Source organism: Podarcis cretensis, assembly GCF_951804945.1.
Source record: "Podarcis cretensis genome assembly, chromosome: 1".
NCBI lineage: Eukaryota > Metazoa > Chordata > Lepidosauria > Squamata > Lacertidae > Podarcis > Podarcis cretensis.
In genome coordinates, this window is record NC_137170.1 from 45605222 (window position 1) to 45618584 (window position 13363).

At 43.4% G+C, this 13363-nt stretch overlaps 1 protein-coding gene across 2 annotated transcripts in view; it reads right to left on the reverse strand.

Moving 5' to 3' along the window:
* Positions 1-13363, reverse strand: part of SPTBN5 (spectrin beta, non-erythrocytic 5) — a gene marked incomplete at its 5' end in the record, with an annotated part of 114041 nt that overhangs the window by 93889 nt on the left and 6789 nt on the right. For both annotated transcript variants that reach the window (XM_079964222.1, XM_079964223.1), the window contains 8 exons: positions 135-287; positions 1645-1857; positions 3166-3372; positions 3906-4106; positions 6373-6526; positions 7823-8055; positions 9482-9620; positions 10313-10947. In XM_079964222.1, the coding sequence (XP_079820348.1) occupies positions 135-287; positions 1645-1857; positions 3166-3372; positions 3906-4106; positions 6373-6526; positions 7823-8055; positions 9482-9620; positions 10313-10947 (1935 nt within the window). The remainder of the gene's footprint in view (positions 1-134; positions 288-1644; positions 1858-3165; positions 3373-3905; positions 4107-6372; positions 6527-7822; positions 8056-9481; positions 9621-10312; positions 10948-13363) is intronic.

Consider the following 13363-nt stretch of genomic DNA (forward strand, 5'->3'; position numbering starts at 1 on the left):
CCCCCCATAACATATATCTGTCGCTTATTACTAAAATCAGAAATGGTTCCGCTAAATTCAACCCTGGCTGACAGACTGAAGTAAATTATGACTCTGAGTAAGAATGCCAGGGAAAATGTAGGTGGAAACAGCACCTGGTATTTATGCTGCATAGTCTCCACATTATCTGCTTTTGGCTGAATAGTCTGAACAATTTTCTCTTTGTCATCCATCCAAGACTGAAATTCTTCACAGGAACTGTAGAACTGGTAGAGTCGGATCCTTTCTTCTAACTCTTTTCTCCTATGCTGTAGGAATAAGTATCCAAACACTGTATGAGAATAAATATGCTATGATACAAATATACAAACATATCAGCACAAAGGCAGTATATGAGGGTAACAGATTAAAAACAAATTCAGAGCTGAGGCACCATCAAATCACCAAGAGTTAGCTATTTGTGTAATCCTATGCCATGATTTGTGCATTAGTAGTGTCAAATGTGAAGTAGGGACGCTGGTGGCGCTGTGGGTTAAAGCCTCAGCGCCTAGGGCTTGCCGATCGAAAGGTTGGCGGTTCGAATCCCTGCGGCGGGGTGCGCTCCCGCTGCTCGGTCCCAGCGCCTGCCAACCTAGTAGTTCGAAAGCACCTCCGGGTGCAAGTAGATAAATAGGGACCACTTACCAGCGGGAAGGTAAACGGCGTTTCCGTGTGCGGCTCTGGCTCGCCAGAGCAGCGATGTCACGCTGGCCACGTGACCCGGAAGTGTCTCCGGACAGCGCTGGCCCCTGGCCTCTTAAGTGAGATGGGCGCACAACCCCAGAGTCTGTCAAGACTGGCCCGTACGGGCAGGGGTACCTTTACCTTTACCTTAGTGTCAAATGTGAAACATGTGAAAGATGGGAAGAAGAAGAAGAGGAGTTTGGATTTGATATCCCACTTTATCACTACCCGAAGGAGTCTCAAAGCGGCTAACATTCTCCTTTCCCTTTTTCCCCCACAACAAACACTCTGTGAGGTGAGTGGGGCTGAGAGACTTCAGAGAAGTGTGACTAGCCCAAGGAGTCATGATATATATGAAATTCTGCTACTGTCCATAGATTTCAGATTAAATTCTTCTCTCAGGAGAAACTGAGAAGGGAGTCTCAGGATATAATGGCTTGGGCCAGCGTACCCAAACATTTGTCTTCACTCATGGATGAATTTAAGAATGACATGAAATGTTTTGTTAATAGCACCATTTCTTGTAGAGAGCTATTCTTGGTGGTTGCCCTAAAACATTTCCCTGCTATAAGTCTGAGCATTTTTTTAAAAAGTCAGCCTTTTCCATTTGAGCTAGTTTTCTTCATGACTGGAGGAAACTGGCAGGGATGGTGTTTTTTAGAATTTGTCAGGTTTCTCACATATTGCCCACCTGGAGGTTTTGCAATAGGGCAATTAGCACATTCAGCTATATAAAAACTGGTCTTCAGCAACACATTTCAGGATTCTTGGTATCTTCTCTGCAGAGTAAACTCTAAAAGTTACATTAAGTTTTCATATCTGGAGCCAGGATAGCAAAAAACAAAACAAAAAACCAAAGGCTGCAATGCAACTCTATAATCAATTACTCTATGTCTTTAAAAAAGAGGGAGAACTCAAAATATTATGAGAAAAACCTGATACCTCAGCCATGGTCTGCAGTTTTTCATATAATAAATTAATCTTATTCTGGGCTTTCCAGATGTTTTCTGTAACAAAATGAGGATCAGAGCCAAATGGACTTGTTGGCGTAGTTTGGGCAGACATGCACGACACAGAAAGACTTGCTGGCGCTTTCGTTACCCTCTGGACTGTGCTGCCATAGATCTTTGTGTTTGCTGTTGGCACCGATACCATCTGTCAAAAGAAATATACAAAAAAAAACCTGAATTCAGTGTTTTTGAGACTGGCATTGCTCACAAGTTCAAATTAAATTTACTTTCAGTTTTATTTCAATAGGTAGCCTTAGCATAAGATGCTTATTTCTGTCTATGTACACATTAGACATTTGCACACTGCTGTGTTCACCAGAGAGGGGGTGGGGATTTCTCCACCCAGTGTGCATGACCTGCTTGCACCACCCCTGAACTCCTGTTCATGAAGCTCTCATCTGTGTATGCACGATGGTTGTCTCAAATGTACATACCTCAGCTCATGTTTTCAAATCAGATGAAAGTTAGTTTGAAGGGAAACACTTCAAACTACAGGTTAACATATGGATTGTGGCCAATGCCATGTGTTCTTGGCTTCAAGCATCAACAGCAGGAGTGCAGTGGAGCCACAGTAAAAGGTAATGTGAACATAGCCTAAGTTGCATCTAGGATAGCAAGGTCTGAAGATAGCAAAGACCTTTTACAACTATAGGAATGTTGTATCTTACTTTGCTATTCCCAGAATCTTTAAATAGCCTGTGAACAATCAAAAGTGTTTCTGAGTTTTAAAATTGAATTTGCCACCAGATGTTGCAGTAGAAACAAAATGGCTATTCTCTAAAGTGGCTGCAGTTAAGATGTGACAAGGCCACTTTTGTGTGTGCATTTGAAAGAATATTTTTCAAACAGCAACAGATGTGAGAACAATAGCTGAGAATGTTACAAAATTGCTCTCACAGTTTTAGAGCAAATAGTTGCGTTATCAGAGTTAAAAATTTAAATCTGAACTTTACATCTTCCAATTAGCTGCCCAAACTGGGCCATGGCTCCTATCATTTTCACCCAAAGACATTTTCCAGCACTTCCAGGCTGGCTGGTGAGGACAGTTCTCACAAAATATTCAAGATGACTTTACCTCAGCTGAGTTACTAGTATGAGGACAGGGCTTTCAGGTGGTTTAAAATACAAATACTTCACGTTCTACAAAGTCAGTATATTATGGGACAACAGTAGGCTGATTAGCATACAATTCTAGGACATTGAGTAAACATAAAAATAAGAAGATTGAAGGCACAATTCTACAGAAAGAAAAAATGGTGTTTTGAGGGAAATATCACAACACGGGAACTGAAGAGGAAGAGGAGAAAATTGTTTAATTCAGTCTAACAGACCAAATTGTGTCTGCGTCTGCTTTGGTTTTATTTGGGTTCATCAGCAATAGCAACCATATTGGGCCAAACAGATCTGTAACTTAATAGAAATGAGATAAAAAGATAGGATGAGTGCTACTTACCACTGATGCAGCCTGCTTTGCTACAGAATGAGCCTGCTCATCCAAGTGGCTTATTTCAGAAGAATACGCAGCTATCTCTTTCTCCAAACGGAAGTGGCGATGCAACAAAGCTTCTGCACTGGATTCATCCTTCCCGTAATCCTTGCTAGCTAGCAGGGTTTGTTGCTCCTGCATCCAAGACTCTACCTCATCAATATCAGCAAAGTACTGAGGGGGGAAATAGGACAATTGTGTTGTTATATCTTGCCTGCTTGTGACATACAGTATTAGCAATATCACATTAGGAGAGTAACAAATCTGAACGAAAGCAACAATTTATTCAAGACACAAAGAGAAGAAAGACTGATTCTTCTTGAGCATTACTGTTATTGCAACCTTGTAAATAAGTGACTTGCCTGAGAAAAAATTAGCTAGGTTTCTGGAAGATGAAAGAGGAGGGGCAGAGAGAACCCTCCCTCCATCAAAGACTTGCTGGTGGTGGCCTTCCTGGTTTTTATGCCAGGTGCAAATGAGAGACCAAGAATTCCACCTCTCTTTTCTTAGCCATCTCACTCACCTGTATGCAATTCCTTGTCTCCAGTGGCAATTAGACAAGTGCTTAAATGCAAGGTTGTGCTATTGTTGTTGCTGTTTTAACATAACCAGACCTTCCCAACTTAATGGACAGGCTAAGATCTTGTTTAGACTTCTTAATAATAATCAATTCAGTTCAATCTGAACAGAGCTGCAGACCAATGTACCTGTTTGACGAGAGAAGCTGCCTCCAAACTGGTTTTACGTCTGGCCACCTCATCTTGGAGCTGCTGCCACAATTTCTGGATATTGTCAGTCTCTTTCTGGATGTTCCTCTGATTTGAAAGGTTTTTCTGACCCAGTTCCCGGCCCTTGCATATGATTTTAGAACAAATCAGTTGGTGGGAGTCACACTCAGCTTGCAAAGCCTGCCAGGTGGAAGTCAGAGGATCATAATTACTGGATGTCACCATGAAGCCAAATCCAGTCATGCTAGTTTGAATGCTGTTTTCACAACTGTCACAGAAAATAAGAAGATAAATGATGGAGTTATGACACTAATCCCTAATGTAGCATCAACAAGTCAGCTTAACCACTTTTAGGGTGCAGGGCAGCCAGTACCTGCCCCCCCCCCCGATGCAGAGCTGGGATGCTGGGAATGCGCACTCTCCAAGCTTGAAATTTGGCTTCATGCCAGCCTGCCAAATTGGCCAATGGCCGGCTGGTGTGGAGGGCAGGGCTCTTCAGAGGCAGGCCTGAGGGGAAAATCAGGCTTCCTTCAGGTCAGCTTCCAGGGAGGATTTAAACAGTTTGTGCTGGCCCCCAACACCCGCTCTTTTTCATTGGTTCTGCTACCATATTGGGAAAATGCTCCTTGCTATCAGCAGTGCCCCCCCCCCCGATCTCCAAGCATCCTCCGGTGAGCATGTTGTTGTTGTTCAGTCATTTAGTCATGTCCGACTCTTCGTGACCCCATGGACCAGAGCACGCCAGGCACTCCTGTCTTCCACTGCCTCCCGCAGTTTGGTCAAACTCATGCTGGTAGCTTCGAGAACACTATCCAACCATCTCATCCTCGGTCGTCCCCTTCTCCTTGTGCCCTCCATCTTTCCCAACATCAGGGTCTTTTCCAGGGAGTCTTCTCTTCTCATGAGGTGGCCAAAGTATTGGAGCCTCAGCTTCACGATCTGTCCTTCCAGTGAGCACTCAGGGCTGATTTCCTTCAGAATGGATACGTTTGATCTTCTTGCAGTCCATGGGACTCTCAAGAGTCTCCTCCAGCACCATAATTCAAAAGCACCGGTGAGCATAGCTCTCTGGAAAAGGCACCCCGTTCTTCTCCAGGGTGCTCCAGTGACATAAACCAACTTGATTTATGCACACTAGCCGCCTTTCTTGACACAGTAAAAGAAAGAGGCATCGTAGTTCTAAACTACTATTTATTTACACTATATTACACAGACAAGGAATCATGGTGTTGTCTCTCATCTAGCTCTGAGAGAGAACAGGCAAAACTGAAAGTACATCATAGAATACATACAGATAGGACTACAGTATATCCGGTTCTCATGCTTCCTCTCAGACAGACGTTGTGATTTCAACTAATCACAAAATGCAGCCTCGGAGGCGTGAAATTGCTAACACAACCGACCCACCCACTCCATTAATTTTGCATTTCACTTATTGATTTGACCTTGCTATGGCTGCAGTGGTTGCCGTATTAGCAGGGCCAGGTAGGAATTTGGCTATCAGGCAAATTGACTATGGCCTGGATTTTTTTTTAACCAATTTGCATATCACAAATGCAACAACAGGGGTATACTGTTCCACATAAACAAATTAAACAGTGTTTCTAACAAATCCTACCCTCACAACCCTTAAGGAGGCAAACAAATAAAATAACATTTCAGAAAGAGAAAAGCAGAAAGACATAAACAAGTCCCTTTTAGAATTTGATTGCTTAACTCAAGTCTTCTTTGTTCTTGTCACATCAAACTAGCTAAACCAATCAAGAGGCAAATAGGGTGATACCATTGTCTGCCTAGACCTCTTGAAACAGAACAGTATAATCAGTCAATTTCACTGGCTCTGGGCTGATTATGCCTGCACATTTCAAGCAATATTGGTAAAATTGTAAGTTACTTTGATCTCATATCTTTAACAGTTTTCCATTTCATCGGTAAAGAGTTTTATAATATTAAGATCTTACATCAGTTCACCACCAGTTCCCACCCCACCCCTTTTTAGAACTGTTATAAATCTTTTGAACGTGCATTTTAGTATCTATGCTATTAGAAACAGTGTTATGTACTGAGCTTGGATCCTAGAACAATAGGCAGGTAAGATTCTAGAATGCAACAACCTGATTGGCTTGCAGGAGCAAACCAATCAGACCCCAGGAGGTAGTTAATCAGCCTATTAGGCAGGTAGAATCCTAGAATGCAACAACTGATTGGCCTGCAGTAGCAGCCGAACCAGGTTCCAGGAGGGAAGCAGAATCAGCCAATCAGACGGAACCCCATTCTGTAAATAATGTATATAAAGTCTGAGGTCTGGAGGGAAATTCATTCAGTGTTTTACGAGCTGCAATAAAGAGCATGAAATCACTACATGACTCTGAGTATATTTCAGCTAGAAAATTCTGAAAGCCCTCTAAAACCTGCACAAGCAATCAAGAATTTACACATCACTAACCTTATGGCTTTGAAGAGAGGCTGCAATGTGACTGAGATCACGCCCTAAGTGTCCCGCCGTCACCAGCTTCAATTTGTCAGACAGCCAAAGCTCCTCTTCTTTGCACTCATTGATAAACTCAAAAAGTTTTAAAGCACTTTCCAGCTGATATTGTCTATTCCAAAAGGGGGGAGACATGCATTTGGTAATGTTTATAAAACCACATCATGTTTTTTCTAGTACTTCCAGCATATTGGAATCTGGATTAATCAGGCTTCCTTTTCCTAAGATGGACCAGCCACCAATGTAGGCCACATTTGAAATATTTATTTATACTTAAGTTGTGCCCTAGACACTTCTCTGTATTCTCCTTGGTTTCAGGTAAAATCCATACAGTGGTACCTCAGGTTACATATGCTTCAGGTTACATACGCTTCAGGTTACAGACTCTGCTAACCTAGAAATAGTACCTCGGGTTAAGAACTTTGCTTCAGGGTGAGAACAGAAATCGTGCTTCAGTGGCGCGGCAGCAGCAGGAGGCCCTATTAGCTAAAGTGGTGCTTCAGGTTAAGAACAGTTTCAGATTAAGAACGGACCTCCGGAACAAATTAAATACTTAACCCGAGGTACCACTGTACTTGGTTTTAAGGAAGTAGCTTTCAATTCTGCTTCAAAGCAACTATCTTTACCTAATGAATTTGAACAACATGAAGGAAGTAGTGAAGTAATTCCTTTGTAACTTTAAGATAAGAATCTGAATCCAATCCAAACAGAAGGCAGAGAAACCCCAATGTGTGAGCTCAGGGTTCTCAGCTGTGGAGTCTGATAGACTTACTGCTGAACATGCATGGGTACTTTTCTTGCTAATCTGAATGTCAGTGGGTGTGCGGGGCCCCCTTCTCACTAACACCAAGTGTTCACAGCTGTGGGAATGGGGACAGTATCCATGCTGGCATGAGAGGGTCATGACCAGCTGTCCACTTCACAGTATACCTGAAGGAGTGTCTCCAACCCCAGTGCTCTGCCCGGACACTGAGGTCCAGCACCAAGGGCCTTCTGGCGGTTCCCTCACTGTGAGAAGTGAGGTTACAGGGAACCAGGTAGAGGGCCTTCTCGGTAGTGGGCACCTGCCCTATGGAACGCCCTCCCAGCAGATGTCAAGGCAATAAACAACTATTTTACTTTTAAAAGACAACTGAAGGCGGCCCTGTTTAGGGATGTTTTTAATGTCTGACGCTGTATTGTTTTTAATATTTGGTTGGAAGCTGCCCAGAGTGGCTGGGGAAACCCAGCCAGATGGGTGGGGTATAAATAAATAAATTGTTGTTGTTGTTGTTATATGTTCATTGTGGGGGTTCATACAAACACCCCTGACACCCCACAATTAGGATATTCTACTCCTGAATTTCTTAAATAAAAGAATTGGCCAGCCTCCTCAGGAAGAACTGAGTCACAAAAACAAGAAATTTACCGTGTTTTGCAGAGATCCACAAGGTTTTGATGCAGCTGCTGGAGCATCTGATGTTTAGCTCGAAGCTCATCTGGCTTGAACGATTTACCTTTGACAATCACTTCTGTTCTTTCAGTGATATGCCTGACCCTCTCCCCAAGGGAAGAGATCTGAGAGGCAACCAGTTTATGCTTCTGAAGTAAATCTACTGCTTCCAGGAGTTGTTTACCACAATCCTGGGAACTCACTAAACTCTGGAAATTAAATGAAATAGAAATGATGTTTATCATCCTCAAGAACTTGCGCAAAGACTATTTATCAGATGGTAAATTGACTATTTATCAGATGGTAAATTGACTATTTATCAGATGGTAAATTGACTATTTATCAGATGGTAAATTTACCATAATGTGCATGTAGCCACTTATAAAACTAATAATCCTTTCAACTTCTGAGAGGAGTTTTTACAATCAGAAGAATAAGGGAATGGTGACTTGCACTAAAGTGCAGGAGTCTACACTATTGGCAGAATATTACTGATGCCCATTTTATCAAGTTGTTATATTCATGCAGTGGTAAATTAACACCCAATGTCAGCTAGGAATCAACAGATGGTATCCAAGGCCCACTAATTTCAAGGAAAGATGCAAGTTCCATCTACATACAGTACATATTACAAACGGGTATAGCGATAATAAACACAGTGCTTAGTTTCCGACATGTATTGTGCCTGGTTGCTAGACTGCCTAGAAGTCATGTCCTTTGATATGAATTCTCCTAATCCCATAAGTGTGGGACCAAATAGGTTATGATAAAGGAAGGCAGTTATATGGTACTCCTGGCTTTGGAAGCCATGCTAAACTTAAGCTCAAATTAAGCCTGTATGCACTGCCTCTATATGGATTCAGTTTTATAATCTATATGTAACTGGCTTTCACTGCAAGAAACAGGTCTTTTAACCTAATGTAAAGGAAAATGAACAGATTTTTGTGCATGCCGATAATCTATAGCTCTTAGCCTCAAGTCCATATTCTATTATTCTGCCAAGTGGAATATTTTTCATTTAGTTGTCCCTGGAAATCAAGTTTGTATTGGCAATCGTATGCTTACGAATTATTTATTTATTTATTTCCATTATTATTATTAAGAAAGAAAGAAAGAAGCCTGGGATGTCAATGACTATGTGCCTATTTTCAGACCTGAAGACACGATGTTCTTTCACAACATGACATCAACTGCAGTCTTTAAAGGTAAAGGTAAAGGTACCCCTGCCCGTACGGGCCAGTCTTGACAGACTCTGGGGTTGTGCGCCCATCTCACTTAAGAGGCCAGGGGCCAGCGCTGTCCGGAGACACTTCCGGGTCACGTGGCCAGCGTGACATCGCTGCTCTGGCGAGCCAGAGCCGCACACGGAAACGCCGTTTACCTTCCCGCTGGTAAGCGGTCCCTATTTATCTACTTGCACCCGGAGGTGCTTTCGAACTGCTAGGTTGGCAGGCGCTGGGACCGAGCAGCGGGAGCGCACCCCGCCGCAAGGATTCGAACCGCCGACCTTTCGATCGGCAAGTCCTAGGCACTGAGGCTTTAACCCACAGCGCCACCTGCGTCCCGTAACTGCAGTCTTTAGCTGTCACTAAAACAATTTGCTTGTTAACATGTAAAATGTATAACACGAGATACCTTCAGCCCTTTTAAGTCTTCTGTAATGGTATCAATGTCCCTCAAAAGGACCAGGCCTTCCTGCATCACCTCCAAGCAGTATTTTTGTCTCTGGAGCTGGGTCATAAGGTCTTGCCATTGTTGCGCAATGTCATTTTGCCTGGATGGGAGGGAAAACAACAACATGGTATATCAAAAGATTCTGAGCAGAACTACGTATTTCAAGGAAGCACAGGGAAAACAATGAAAATGTAGGCCCTTGTCAAGTTCCCTCATGATTCCCATGTGGCTAGTTTATTTAACTAAACCACTGAAAATGTCTGGGGAAACCAAAAGGTCTTTCTTAGCTTGGCACTGAAATGATCGAAGTGTTGGATCTAACCAGTGCTTTTCTTCTAGAAAAAAAAGGAGTTGGTGCTGTGCACCCTTGACTAACCCCAGAAAAAAGCACTGGCTTTAACCACAATTCTAAGAGGATTGTATTCTGCCAATGGGAAGACACTGCACAGAAGGCCCTTGTGTCACCCATAACATGCCCCACCCAGTGCTGAAATATGGAGAAGGGTTTTCTCCCAAGATTTTATTTGAAAAATCTTCTTATTTGAAAAAAAAGAATGTTTCTCTTTTTTTAAAAAAAATCAGTCCACTGTCTATTCAAAAGCACGAATGTGAAGCATGGTGGTGAAATCCATTGCCATTGTTAATCTCTATCATTGCTCCCTTTCTGAAAAGGGGAGCTACATTATTCATGCTACTAACACAACTACTTTCTATGTGTCCTTCTAATTCTCCTTAAAGCTATTCCTGCTTCTCCCACCTCCCAAAACCACACACCACCAATTTTCAGCTCACTTCTTTTCAATCTGGATATTGCCATGGTAGTTCTCCTGCTTGATTTCTGAAGCCATCTTAGACAGTGCTTTGAAGCGTAGGTCTCGGGAAAGCATATCTGCCTCAATGGCTTCAAGCTTCCTTGTGGCTGCCTGGTGTTCTTCCACACTCTCGGGCTGCCAGTCGTTCTGCTTCTTTATTATCCCTCTCATGTCCTCCAAGTAGGCCTCACGAACAGCTGCTTTCTTCAGAAATCTCTGGACCAGTTGCTCAACTCTCTCCAGCCTCAAGAGCTCTTCCTGGATTGCTTTTCCTCGGTTGTGTTCTGCCTTCTCCAAAACAACCCATTCCTTCTCCAAATCTCTCAGTGTCTTTCCTTCAGGAGGCAGGTAGGCACGTTGGTTGTGGGCTCGCTGTTTGGTTCTGATGTGGAAGAAATTGGCTTCAATGATTCCCTTCTCCCGGTACTTGGGAGGCTTCTCCACGACGCGGAAGGTCTTAAAGTTGCCCATGAGAAGACGCATCTCCTTGAGGGAGTTGGGAAAGAAGCGATCGTCCAGTTCCACCACTTTGAGCTTTATCCATTTCAAGAGCTCTGAGACCATTTGCTCATACTGGAACTTCAAGTCATCCGTCTCCTTCAGGAAGAACACAATCTGTGCGGGGGTGGGGGAGCAAAAGAAAATACTTAACCATATAACCTAGCATAGTTTTATGACTGACTCCAGTCAATCCAGGCTTTAGGCGAGACTAGGATGACAGATTTGTTCCTTAGCCACAGATAATAACCACATCTAAATCTGAATTTGTGTTTGTGTGGGTGGTACGAGGTGTTTATTGGGGTGGGTAGAGGTTAGATCTGGTGTTAAAGGTTGCCAAGTGTGGTAGTGCAGTCTTTTTCTGTATATACCCAGAAGATTATTGAGACCAGTAATTGTTAAGAGTGAGGGTGTGTGTGTGTGTTTGCCTGTAAGTCTGTGTGCAAGTGTAGGTGTCATGCAGACTGAGGTAGCAGCGCATTAGTGGGTGTGGAATTTGTGTGGGTGTTGAGTGGGTAGAATCCTATTTTGTGGAGCTCAATGTTTTGTCTTTTTTATTGTTTTATACACTGTGTTATTTAATTTTTTTCAGTAACCTGAGAATATTTTCTAAAGAACAGAAGTATAGAAGTATATAAATATTTGAAATAAATACATCTGGAAAACAAAAGCAGTCTTAGAAGCCTCCTATTTTGCTTCAAGGCCATGGCACAACTAGGGGAGGCCTAGAAGAAGAGTTTGGATTTGATATCCCGCTTTATCACTACCCGAAGGAGTTTCAAAGCGGCTAACATTCTCCTTTCCCTTCCTCCCCCACAACAAACACTCTGTGAGGTGAGTGGGGCTGATAGACTTCAGAGAAGTGTGACTAGCCCAAGGTCACCCAGCAGCTGCATGTGGAGGAGCGGAGCCGCGAACCCAGTTCACCAGATTACGAGTCTACCGCTCTTAACCACTACACCACACTGGCCTACTCTTTCATCACTACCACAGCCCTTCAGATCTCCTTTCCTCAAACTGCTGGGGGATCGTTTCCCCAAACTGCTGCTAGGATCAGGCCCCTCTTGAAGCCTAGAATTGAAGACCTGCTGCCAACTGGGACTCTACTTGGGATCGTCCAGCACCCACTCTCAGAGCACCTTCTATGTCTTTTCTGGATCCACTCACCCCCTCCACAATACTTCCATGGGACTCACGACATATTTTAATACCAGAGAAAGAGGCAAGTACTTCAGTAAATAGTGCTGCTGGTATTTTAAGGTGCAGGGTTCAAAGTTATCACCACATGTTTTACCATAAATAACCAAACTCTGATATCCACACTCTGCAATTCAGCTGCTGAACCTTGTTGTTACTACTACTGCTACTATTTAAACAAGATCTGGAAATACACCCCCTCCACCAGTCTGCAATTTTCTGTTTTTGACTGTAGGTTAGGAATCCACAACCTTACTGAAGACTCTTGGATTCATTCATTTCAATTTAAACACGAGACCCAGCTACACTGGCAAAGAAAAAACCGCTATATATGCGTTGTTTGTGCATTCTAACTCTGTGACACCAGATGATGCTGTGGAGTTCCCTCTTTGCTAACCTGGTTCCTTATACAAAGTTTGTAACGTGTTTAATTGCAACACTTCTTTGATGTGCGTGGATCCAGTTTTACAGCAGAGCATTTGTTGTCAAAACTCTCTGATAGTGGCCTGCAAGTAGTTGCTTCCCGTAACTAATATCAGAAGCACCCATCAGAATATGATGAGAGGGGACTCTGTAACATGGTACCATCCAGCACTAGGTTTGGCGTTACCAGAGAAAGCCTTAATTCTGTTAGTCAATTTGAACTATCAGCATTAAGCATAAAATACCTGCACCTTCCCTGTGTGGACTGATGGACAGTCATGTTCATTCAGCACCAGACACAAACCCTATGGAAGCATTGCCAGAGTGCAAAAAGTAACCATCTTTCTCACATTGCCCTCCCCTTTCATTTGCTATTTTTGGTTTCCACTTCTTAATCCTAGCTTCGAAAGAGCTCAAAGCGAAATGCCCCAAACTACAGCAAACTACAACAGACAACGCAGGACAACGCTCCATGTCACTCTCGAGGAGGCCTCAGCCGGCCCCCAGTTGTTTCCTTGCGTTAATGAGGAAGGTGCTGACACTGAACAAAAAACCAATGAGCTGGAAGTGCTAATCTGCTTGCATCCATTTCAGAGCACACAAATAACAAAGCAAGCCCAGCTACGGGCAGGAGAAGGAGCAAAACAGCAGCACCAACCTTGAGTGCAGGAAAAGCTGCCTGGGGCATTAGGGCTCCGTTCTGTATGTTCTGCCATCGCACCCAGTTCTCGCTGAAGGATCCTAACAAATGCATGGTCACTGGAGAGGGGTGGGGGAAGGGAGATTTACCTCACCGCATGGATTCCCTCTGCACTCCCTGGTCACCCACTAGTCTTAGCGCATACTGAGGCTGCTTTGACACAAGGGAGGCTTCCCTGCCACAATCCTATTAGGGAACTCAGAGCTGCCTTAT